The 11,736-nt window shown below is 46.9% G+C and overlaps 2 protein-coding genes across 4 annotated transcripts; both read left to right on the top strand.

The window, feature by feature from the left end:
• Positions 1 to 1,912: 1,912 nt before the first annotated feature.
• On the top strand, positions 1,913 to 6,548 carry c1r (complement component 1, r subcomponent). The gene is made up of 12 exons (XM_067238217.1): positions 1,913 to 2,071; positions 2,265 to 2,448; positions 2,745 to 2,885; positions 3,179 to 3,384; positions 3,477 to 3,624; positions 4,148 to 4,266; positions 4,413 to 4,491; positions 4,768 to 4,902; positions 5,025 to 5,099; positions 5,458 to 5,666; positions 5,764 to 5,981; positions 6,104 to 6,548. The coding sequence occupies exons 1-12, from the start codon at positions 1,913 to 1,915 to the stop codon at positions 6,444 to 6,446; spliced, it is 2,016 nt and encodes a 671-aa protein (XP_067094318.1). The 3' UTR covers positions 6,447 to 6,548.
• A 359-nt stretch (positions 6,549 to 6,907) lies between these two features.
• On the top strand, positions 6,908 to 10,579 carry tapbpl (TAP binding protein like). Of its 3 annotated transcripts, none has more exons than XM_067238771.1 (9): positions 6,908 to 7,068; positions 7,342 to 7,451; positions 7,617 to 7,829; positions 7,919 to 8,197; positions 8,399 to 8,599; positions 8,921 to 9,088; positions 9,551 to 9,654; positions 10,001 to 10,229; positions 10,362 to 10,579. In XM_067238771.1, exons 2-9 carry the CDS (start codon positions 7,355 to 7,357, stop codon positions 10,427 to 10,429), a joined length of 1,359 nt encoding a protein of 452 aa, XP_067094872.1. In that variant the 5' UTR covers positions 6,908 to 7,068; positions 7,342 to 7,354; the 3' UTR covers positions 10,430 to 10,579. The 3 variants fall into 3 exon arrangements, with proteins under 3 accessions (XP_067094872.1, XP_067094870.1, XP_067094871.1); XM_067238769.1 differs by having other exon boundaries at positions 6,982 to 7,112; XM_067238770.1 differs by lacking the exon at positions 6,908 to 7,068 and having other exon boundaries at positions 7,078 to 7,451.
• The last annotated feature ends 1,157 nt before the right edge of the window (positions 10,580 to 11,736 follow it).

The following is an 11,736-nucleotide window of genomic DNA, read 5'->3' as shown; positions in this document are numbered from 1 at the left end:
GGGCCCGTGCTCCTGGGGGGCCCGTGCTCCTGGGGGGCCCACGCTCCTGCTCATCTTCAGACATCAGAGCCTCAGATAACCGTGATCACGACTCACCGACACAGCAATCACTACATCGTTCTCGTTTTCAAACGTTCACAATGACTATTATTGTACATTTGCATAATAACAATACGACTACTAAGGTTCAGCATAAACAACAACGGATAACCTTTTATTCACATAAATTGTGTCCCAGTTTGGCACACCATGATACATGAACAAATAAAATAAAACACATAAACAAACACCTCCAACATGGAGTTTGTCCTATTTGCAAAACCAAAACAAACTGATCAAACAAGTCTTTACGAGAAGACTACTGAACACACAGCCAAACGTTAGCTCCCCCTTCCTCTCCCCCTTCCTCTCCCCCTTCCTCTCCCCCTTCCTCTCCCCTTCCTCTCCCCCTTCCTCTCCCCTTCCTCTCCCCCTTCCTCTCCCCTTCCTCTCCCCCTTCCTCTCCCCTTTCCTCTCCCCTTCCCTCTCCCCCTTCCTCTCCCCTTTCCTCTCCCCTTCCCTCTCCCCCTTCCTCTCCCCCTTCCTCTCCCCCTTCCTCTCCCCCTTCCTCTCTCCATTTGCTCCACAGCAGTCCTTCCTCCTCACAATCATAAACTGAGGCAGAGGATTGGGCTGTCCTGAGAAGGCTTGGACAGAGAGTGAAATGATCAAGACCTAGGACACAGTGTCAGGAATGCAAGTGTGGACCCAAAAGCAGACTCCTCTGATGCTCAAAACATGTGTCTTTCCTTCTTTTATTGGAAGTAGAAAATATACAAAAAGCAGGCCGTCAAAAAGCCTAACCAAGGAACTCTAATTTACACTGTGGCATGTGAGAAAAACTAAGCACAGAACTAAGAATCCAAGCCACTGAAAAAGCACAGAACAAATAAGACACAGGTGAAAACAATATGTCCTATTTAGAACAGATTAACAGAACCAAAACCAAGGAAACACAGCAAGGGCCTCTGATGGCCAACAAAGGGTCACAACCCTGACACACAGTTCACAAACAGCAAAGCAAATACCGTTTTTCTTGGAATTTTCTACAGTTCCATCTTAGAACAAGCACAGTTAACCCATAAGCATTAAATGCTGTACCAGTTTTGTAACAATTTCATGAAAATTACTTCCCCCCTCCTCCCCCATTATCTCTTTCTTCATCATTCTATGTTCACATCGTACGCTCACTCTACGTCTATAGCAGTTTCAGCCAAGACAAACAAGGGTCGCTGTCTGACTTTTAGACTTTCAGCCCAGTCTCGACCAAGATCCACACACAGTGAAAATCTGCTGTCATTCAGGTACGGCGGCTTGGTCTTTGTATCAGTGACAGTAACAGTGCTTCTGTTCTCATAACGTCCAACACTGTACAGTAAACATGGACTGGACACATCGCTTCATATGGTGAGATATTTCTTTGTAACATCAAACTCTTGACAAAAAGTTGCAGTCTAGATCTATGAGGGGTTATCTAGTTGTACCTGGATAATGACCTAATTAGGACCATATTATTTACGTTGAAATGATGGCTTACTATCTTAGTAATATTTGTAAAAAAAAAAAAAAAGATTAAGGGTACACTACTGTTTATTGACATGTTTACATTTAGTCATGTAGCAGACGCTCTTATCCAGAGCAACTTACAGTAAGTACAGGGACATTCTCCCTGAGGCAAGTAGGGTGAAGTGCCTTGCCCAAGGACACGTCATTTCGATTCCCAGCACGGCCGGGAATTGAACCAACAACCTTCTGATTAATAGCCCGACTCCCTAACCGCTCAGCCATCTGACCCCCCCCCCCCCTTCTCTGTCCCAGGTTGTTGTGTTTACCCATGTATGAGTGCTGGCGTCTTCCTCGGGCAGAGCCCACCATGTACGGAGAGCTGCATTCACCCCAGTACCCTCAGCCTTACCCCGGGGGTCTGACAGAGACATGGGACCTCCAGGTGCCTGAGGGCTTCCAGATCCAGCTCACCTTCACACACTTGGACATCGAGCCTTCCGCAAACTGTTACTACGACGCCGTGTCGGTGAGTGAACCTTGAGTGGAGCTCACAGCCTTTCCCTCGGCTTCCGCGAAGGGGTAACCGTGGGCAACTGTGATCCCCTCTGTAAAACCGCTTTTAGGAAGTGCTTTGCGAATGGTTATATTCGTTTTCATTTGTCGTGTGATTACTCCGCTTGTGGAGGTTCCTTTCCGTGTTCCTTACCTTGCTGTTCCAGGTTCTGCACGACCAGAAGATCCTGGGGAGGTTCTGCGGCCAGGAAAACTCTGCTGAGGGACATCACCCCGGCAACCAGCCTATCTTGTATCCCGGCAACAGGCTCACCCTTGTTTTTCAGTCGGACGAAACTAACCCTGAGCTGCACCAGCCGATTGGCTTCTCTGCTCACTACCAGGCCAAAGGTGCCACTGCTCTCTGTCACAATGCACTTCAAATCCAACATGCTCTGCGAAAGTGTCTAAAACTTTTCCTCCCTCCCAAAATTCCCTCCCTCCCTCCCCACTCCCTACCTCTCCCTCCCCCCCCCCCCCCCCTCTCTCTCTCTCTCTCTCTCTGTCTCTCTCTCTCTCTCTCCCCCCCCCCCCCCCTCTCTCTCTCTCTCTCTCTGTCTCTCTCTCTCTCTCTCCCCCCCCCCCCCTCTCTCTCTCTCTCTCTCTCCCTCCCCCCCCCCCTCTCTCTCTCTCTCTCTCTCTCTCAGATATAGATGAGTGTTCTGCTCCCGCCCCTGAGGATGGGACAGGTCCACTCTGCTCTCAGCTTTGCCACAACACCCTGGGCTCCTACCTCTGCTCCTGTCACCATGGCTACAACCTCAGACCTGACCAGCGCACCTGTGTGTGTGAGTAGTCTCCAGCCACACGTTCGGCTGTATGAGAGGAGTCAGGTGGCTGGGCGGTTAGGGAATCGGGCTAGTAATCTGAAGTTCGATTCCCGGCCGTGCCAAATGATGTTGTGTCCTTGGGCAAGGCACTTCACCCTACTTGCCTTGGGGGAATGTCCCTGTACTTACTGTAAGTCGCTCTGGATAAGAGCGTCTGCTAAATGACTAAATGTCAAATCCACGTTTGAATGTTTCCAACTGATCTTAGAGCAACCATGCTCGTTTTTCCCTCTTTCTCTCCCCCTGCACAGTGTCCTGTGGCGGGGGTATTTTCGATGAGCCTGAGGGGGCGTTCACCAGTCCAGGGTACCCTGAGCCTTCCCCCCTCGGAATGTCCTGTCAGTATGTCATCTCTGTGGAGCTTGGCTTTACCGTGACCCTCAACTTCACCAGCAACTTTCACATAGAGAGCATAGACACCCAGCAGGGACCCAGCTGTCTGTACCACTGGCTTCAGGTAAACGTGGTAACCTTAACCCTTGACCCCTCTGCTCTGCCGACCTGCCCTGATCCTGCACCGGCACGCTTTTACTCATCTCTCGTCTCCAGGTGACCATCCCTGGTAGGGAGCCCCAGAAGTTATGTGGGGGGCAGAGTCCAGGACTGATGGCGACCAACTCCAACAATGTCAAGCTGGACTACCAAACAGACTGGGCTGGGATGAGCAGGGGCTGGAGCCTGCAGTACAGCACTCAGAGTGAGGATGGGATACGGGGAAGAGGAAGGGCCTAAATCAGGTGGTACCTGATTATGTTGAGAAAGGAGTGAAGCCAGTTCATCACTGAAAATAAGAATTTGTTCTTAATGATTCTGCCTGGTTAAATAAAGGTTAACCCTTGTGTTATCTTCGGGTCATTCTGACCCATCAGTCATTGTGACCCACCTTCGTATTGCGACAAATTTACCTCATACAAAAACAAAGTGAAGCATTTTCTTTTAACTGTCGGGCTGTCTCAGACCCCCCACATTGGAATGGTTAAAAGAAAATTATTTTTATTTGTTTTTGTATTGGGTAAAATTGGGTAAATACAACGATGGTTCGTTATGAACCTTTGGGTCATGTGACCCGAAGGCAGCACGAGGGTTAAAAGAGCGCGAACGAGAGACTGAAATAAAGAATACAGGGAGAATCTTACTGTGGGAAAACATTTTATGACCAAAACATCCGTTGGTTTGAGGTGACTGTGGAGTTTGTGTTTGTGTGTCGTTGTCATTCTTAGGGGTTCAGTGTCCCCCCCCCAGTGCCGTGGTCCATGGTCGAGTCACTCCTATCTTCAAAGAGTACTTCTACAGAGATTACATCCAAGTGCGCTGTGACCAGGGCTATAAACTCATGATGGTAAAATCTAATTAACTCTCTCAATCTCAAACCCATCATCTCCATTTTAACTATTAGTTGCCGTATCAAATAAACTTTCTAACATACTCTCTCTTTCCATATATATATATATCTTTATCATCTATCTATCTATACGTCTCTCTCAGGATGGTAACGAGATCCACAGTTATTCATCCATGTGTAAGAACAACGGACAGTGGCACCTTTCTCTTCCAGAGTGCCAAAGTGAGTCAAGGAACTCATGTAGTCGTATAGTCACTGCCCCGATGACCAGGGCCAGCCCAAGCCTTTATGAGGCCTTAAGCAGAATTGATTTGGAGGCCCCTCGGGGATGCTGTATATACATAATATGTATCATTTTTAAATCAAGCTGTAATTTAATGTGCTCTTGGGGGCCCTCTGGTGGCCACGGGGGCCCTAAGCAGCCGCTTAGTTTGCTTACGCCTTGGGCCGGCTCTGCTGAGGACATTTGATGAAATGACAGCATTCCCTCTCCTGTAGTACTGGACTGTGGGAGGCCTGAGCCGTTACTGAACGGAGGGGTGACATTCATATCTGGAGCCGATGACCAGTACCTCTCAGTCATCCAGTACTACTGTAACGAGCCACACTACACCCTTCTAGGGGCAGCAACAGGTGAGGAACCCCAGCTGAGACAGAACTGGGACCCGTTTCAAATTCGGGGATGATTAGGGTTCTGTTCGAAAGGATCCCTCCGTCCATCCAGTTAACGCACGTCTATTTCCCGTCTGTCTCAGTGAGCTATACCTGCGCAGCAGATAGGAAGTGGAGACACGGCCAGGGAAGCCCCATCATCCCTACGTGCATACCAGGTAGACTCACCGAGACGGGCCAAACTTTCAGTCCTTCCACTGAAAGTCGACATTATTAGCATAAGGGTGGTTCTCGTGTGAGGAATGCTGCCGCCCTCCTTTAGAGTTGCCTGTCTGGGGAGTCAGGTGGCTGAGTGGTTAGGGAATTGCGCCAGTAATCCAAAGGATGCTGGTTCGATTCCCGGCCTGGCAAATTGACGTTGTGCCCTTGAGCAGGGCACTTCACCCTACTTGCATCGGGGGGAATGTCCCTGTACTTACTGTAAGTCGCTCTGGATAAGAGCGTCTGCTAAATGACTAAATGTAAATGTCTGGGGAGTTTAGAGTTCAGTGTTTCTCCTTCTCTCTGTGTCCTCAGTGTGTGGCCGGCCCACAGAGTCCCTCTCAAAGAGACACGGCCGGATCTTAGGAGGGGATGAGGCCCCTGAAGGCTCGATCCCTTGGCAGGTGTTGCTAAGTGTGGACGGGAATAGAGGAGGGGGGATGGTGGTCGGAGACCGCTGGGTCATGACTGCGGCACATAACTTATTCAAACCAAATGGTGCTCTACTGCCAAATGTTGTTAAGGTATGAAGGCTACGTAATAACCACATAATCTACTCGTTGATAGTGTTTCATAGAGATAGAGGACATTTAATAAAACTGCTCATCGTTTCTGCTACAGGTTTTCATGGGAGGTAATAATGCTGAAGAAATCAGTAAACACCCTCCAGCTGCTGTAAGTTCTCTTCACCTCCACCCAGACTACAACAACCCCAACAAAGATAACTACAATCATGACATTGCTTTGATCAAACTTCAACAAACAATCACGTTCCAAGATTCCATCATGCCAATTTGTTTGACAGTTGAAAATGCTACGTATGAAAGTACACAGATTGGGTAAGAAACACATTTTCCAATCATTTGGATTCCATTGATATTTTTGTATTTTTGAGGTTCATCCAAAGTCTTCCTTCTTCCCTTTGGAACGACCCGCACTAACCTCCCTCATCTCTATTCAGATTTGCCTCAGGCTTCGGAATCACAGAAGATAAAATTTCCAATAAACTGCGATACGTAGGTCTTCCTGTGGTTGAACAAGAAACTTGTCAAGAGTCTATCAAAAAGGCCAAAACAACTACACATTTCTCTGAGAACATGTTCTGCGCTGGATTTCCTGAGGGGAAAAAGGACTCCTGCCAGGGGGACAGTGGTGGACCGTTCTCCCTGAGGAAGGGGGATCGGTTTTGGGCAGCTGGTATTATCAGCTGGGGAATTGGTTGTGGAGAAGCAGGAAAATATGGAGTCTACACCCGTGTTGGGAACTACCTAGACTGGATCCAGAAGACCATGCGTGAAAACTGAATACCCTTCACCATTTTTGGTTTTTTTCGGTCATTACATTAGGAGAAAATAAATGTCGTGAGCCGTGGGATTTCACTGGTCCAAGTTAAGTTTTTAGAGGAAATAAAGACGTATTGTTGTATAGTCTGTGAATGTTTTTCGATGTCTTGATGGATAGTTTGCATTGAAAAGTCGATCATGACAACCAATGACCAAGGATGCTTGCGTTCTGTCATAGGTGTCAGGTAGCGTCCAAGGAGTCAGAGGCAATTGAATGCAAACCAAGGTGTTATTGTAAAACCGATCAGGGCAAAACCGAAACTAAAAACACCTCGGCGATTAAGCCGGGAAAAACAAAGCGCCCCTAACAGACGGGGAAAAAATAACATAAAAACACAACAGTAGTCCAAAGAACTGGAAAAGCTGAACGTAACTCCAACACGAGAGGGGGGCAACATGCAACGATCTGACAGGAACCTGTACACAGAAAGGGCATTAAATAGACAGGGTAATCAACGGGTTAACACAAGACAGGTGGTGGTAATGATCGAAGACAACGAGCTGTAACCCTCACATGGAATCTGACAGACAAACAGACACACCCATAAGGGGAGAGTGGAGGAGAAACGCTCGCATTTCGCAGGTTTCATTTTCTTTCAGCACAATCAACGGATACACAGATACAATGTAGAATGACTACGATATATGGCAAATATATAGCAATATTATTAAAACAACCAGCATATTACGTTATTTTAGTTATTGAAATGTGTATTGTATAACACACCTCCATGTATTTTTGGTGTCCTTAAGTAGCCTATGAATTCTCCGTCAAAGTAAAAGTGAAAGTAGAAAACGTATTTATTTCCGTACGTATTTTTTACTTTCATTACATTTTCATGTCTACGTTGTTTAGCCCTACTGTGTTTATGGACACAATAGTTGAGAACCGTTTCGGACAGAACGCGCTGGTGTTCAAAATGCTGGGCATTTTAATTATTGGGTTCTTGCCGACATGCGTTTTGGGTAAGAGAGCATCGCTTCAGTTTGAAGATAATAAATCAACTCCATTTCTCTTGCTTAAATATGCTCCCTTCCTGATAACAAAAATGTATTTATCACCTTTTACCCTCTTCTCTGATATTCCTACTTTTCCTCCTCTTGTCTCCCACTCCTCCACCTTTCTCTCAGCTGATGGAGGTGCAGATGTGGTGCTGTCCTGTTCTCTGGTGGAGGAGGGTGGGGTGTTGGGGGGAATGGGAGGGGGTGGGATGTTTACTCGCACCCCAGCCACCCTGGTCCTGAGAGACTTGGCTGTGACCCCTGATCTGTCCCCTGAAACACTGACTCCATTCGTCCCTAATCCAGTCCCTGATGCCGATGACATCATCATTGAGGCTAAAGGTTGGTTCATCGGTTTCTTTTTCAATGGCGACCGTGTTCATGTGGAGATACACCGTAGGTTCAGTTCAACGGTTCTCTCCCCGTGACAGTGACCTCTCCTGAGATCCCGGAGGCCGACCTGCTGCTCCATGCTGACTGCAACGAGCAGGAAGTGACATGTGAGATCAGCCGCTACTACCCCCGTGGTTCCCAGGACGACAGCGAGCCAGCCTACTTCATCGGCTCCCTGCAGGTGGAGGGAGGCGGGCTCGGCCTCACGCTGATCCTGCAGACAGTGGCAGTTGAGACTGACCAATCCGATCCGCCAGCTCTCGTTCAAAGCAAACTGGAGCTTCCCCTCAGCCAATCAGGAACGTTGCTGACACAGGGTGAGATCACAAGGTCGCTGTCAAGCTTTTGAGGATATAACATCTGCTCTGCAGGAAACAGATATTTAAAAAAAAATCTACTTCCCTGCATCTGTAAACAAATGTTGTTTGCCTTTCTCCTCCCCCTCCTCCTCCTCCTCCACCTCCTCCCCCTCCTCCTCTTCCTCCTCCTCTTCCTCCTCCTCCTCCTATGTTTCCCAGTGGTGTATTTGGTGTTCTCTCGCTTGCAGTCTGTGTCTGCTCCTCTAGGGGGCGTAGTCCTGCTGGACTGTGGGTTCAGACAGCAGGCTCCGCCCCCAGGGCCGGACCTGGGGCTTGAGTGGCGGCTGCAGCATCAAGGAACAGGAAGGAGAATACTCGAGTTGAAGGTCGGGCAAACAGGAAGTGAGGTGGAACCCGTCGGTTAGTAGAGGCAGACTACAGTATACATACAGCCTTTTTTAACAGTTCCTGATCAACTCCCTGTCTCCCAATGGAAGTCATGTCATCACAAAATGTGTTAATTGCATAACATGACATGGGTTCCACTTCTCTGTTGAATACATAAAGATTATTTTTTGAAAAAAGGGCACGTCTACAAGGTAAAGCTTCTGGAACTCAGTAGATTTGTCTGGTGACATATTCAACGGAGGATAACCTAGCAACCTAGGATAACCTAGGTTATCCTCCTAGCAACGGAGGATAACCTAGCAACCCTGTCCCATTCTATCTCGCTCGCTGCAGTATACGTGGAGAGGCAAGGCTCCGTTGTAGACGCCGCCCTGCTGGTGGGCGAGGGGAATGCATCCGTGAGTCTGTCCACACTGAAGGTGTCCGACGAGGGGACCTACATCTGCACCGTCAGCACTGGGCTCTTCCAGGCTCAGCAGGTCATCCAGCTGCACGTCATCCGTGAGTCTGTCCTTATGTGGTAGTCTGGTCTATCACATCGGCCCCTTTTCCAGGATGGTAGCATGATAACTTGAAGTCAGGTGGCTGAGCGGTGAGGGAATCGGGCTAGTAATCCGAACGTTGCCAGTTCGATTCCCGGTCATGCCAACTGACGTTGTGTCCTTGGGCAAGGCACTTCACCCTACTTGCCTCGGGGGAATGTCCCTGTACTTACTGTAAGTCGCTCTGGATAAGAGCGTCTGCTAAATGACTAAATGTAAATGTAAACTTAGGATAAAAGCGTCTACTAAATGTAAATGTAGCAGCTAGATTGTCTTCAGCTTGTGTTTATTTTATTTTGTGAGTGAACGGTCTTTTTATTGACAATTTTAGTGAGAAGATAGTCTGCAGTTTGAGGGGGGGTTTTTTGTGTGAGAGGAAAGTTTTTTTTAAGACTGTCTTCCTTTGCCTCTCTTTCTCCAGAGCCTCCACGCGTCACTCTCTCTAAAGACAAGCTGGTATTTCTGGATACATCGCCCCAGAAATTGAGCTGCCACTGCAAACATTACTACCCGCTGGATGCTCAGGTCTGTCTCTCCCTTGCACTGAGATCAGGCCTCTTACCCCTGAAAATATCCGACCCTCAGACACACATTGAAAAAAAACAAATAACTGCCTCAGATATACATTGAAAAACATGAACATAACACTGACAGTTCATGCAAGTTACTGCAGTAGTACAGAGCTACAGTAATCTGTGTTTAAAGTGTATTGTATGTTTTTGTGGATCAGGATTTAGTGACTTAGTAGTGTTTGCATTATGCTGTATGTGCATTGGCACACTAAAAATATCCCCCAAACAAAATGGTAAAAGGATACGTCACGTTAGATAAACGCTGTCTTTTCCCCCCTCCCGTTCTCCTCCTCTCTCAGGTGGAGTGGTTGTCTCTCTCTCCCTCAGGCACAGAGCCCGTCCTCATGGTAGACCAAGGTTCCCTCTCCAGCCACAGACAGCACAGTGACGGGACCCTCTCCATCTCCTCCCACCTCATCCTAGCCCCCACCAGCCTGCCCGCTGGGACCACGGTCACCTGCAGGGTGTCCCACCACGCCCTGGCCTCGCCCCTGTCCATCAGCCTGACCGTGGAGGCACCTGAGCCAGGTAGCTACGGAACATCGTCACCGATTGCAGATTTGTTTAGAGTTAGTTCCCACGACAACGCACAGGAACTCGCTTCCCTTCCCGACGTCTGTGATTGGTCCACTGATCTAAGATCTGTTTTCCTCCCGGTAGATTCCTATTGGATGTTCCTGGGCTTCCTGGTCATCACCGGGCTCTTCTTCTATCAAGTTATGAGATAGATCAGAGCTCCGCTTCCTCCGGTCCTGCTCAGCGACCCTCAATGCTCATGGATGCTCATGGAGTTCACAATAACTGCATTGGTGTAGCTAATGGGAGTTAATATGAAACTGTGAAAGGATTTTATTTTCTAAATAAATGATGTAAATGACTTTTAAGCATGTTTGATTTGATGCACGTGTATAGGTGGTTGTGAGACAGGTTTTAGCAGTTTTTACCATACTTTGTTTTTACCTGTAGTGATACAGATGTGATTTAGTGCCTAAATGTGTGAATGACATGTTCATGACACGGTCTGTTTGAATGTTTTCCTCTTTGATAAGATGTCAATGAGTAGCAGTTAGACATATAATCATGTTCAGGATTTCTTTATTGGCATCAGCAAAAGTGGTAAGCATGCGGTTTTAAGAATTCTATGATCCAGTTGCATCTCCTGCAGTATTATAATGTTGTTTCCATTAATTACCCAATGGTATCATTGCAAAATACCATTAGATTATTCAGAGTAATCACCATGATCTCCATTCATAAATGCAGTTTAATTTTTTTATCTTCACAATGTTCAAACAACCTCTTACACAATCTTGGAAAGGAAACCACATTTTCTGTAATAACCAACAACACCCTCCCAAAAAACTACAGGATCTCAAAATCTTTTTTCCAGTAGCATTAGTCTGTTAAAGGTGTATTATGGCACTACTTGTATAGTACTACTTGTTTTTGATGTAGCTATAATCGTTCTCTTCATAAGTATTCTTTTTCCTTCAAAAGCAAGTGATCAACACAATTTTGGCTAACTCTTGAGTTTCATTGCATTGCATACGCATGAGTTGTCAGGTCAGAAATACATTATACACATGGGTCCTTAAAACCACTAATAAAAGAAAATATACAATCGGCAGTTAGTTTCAGAAATGGCAGATACATAGATCACACAAAAAGGCAAAACTATGGACACCGTTTGCCATGCAAGTCAAGTTTGAAATAAACACTTAAATTTGGCCTAAACTGTACTGTGGGTAATGATGTTTGTGTTTCTTTAGGTTTGTATAAATGGTTGTAGGGCACATGGGTGGACCTACATAGATGTCCTTGTTACAGGAACTAACTTCAGGATCATGGATCATTCCAGTCCAAAGCCGGGCCTTACAGGAGATGTTAGGAAGGGCGTGAAAATGTCTCTTTAAATTCATTGTGAGTTTATTATGGGCCTGCCTGCTGTGTCTCTGTCAAAGTCAGATCAAGGGCTTTCTGCACTGACAGAATAGTCCATTCACACGTACAGATTGTCTATTTCCTATCCATTCTA

Source organism: Osmerus mordax, chromosome 6 (genome assembly GCF_038355195.1).
Source record: "Osmerus mordax isolate fOsmMor3 chromosome 6, fOsmMor3.pri, whole genome shotgun sequence".
NCBI classification, from domain to species: domain Eukaryota; kingdom Metazoa; phylum Chordata; class Actinopteri; order Osmeriformes; family Osmeridae; genus Osmerus; species Osmerus mordax.
This window is presented reverse-complemented; position numbering and strand designations above follow the sequence as displayed.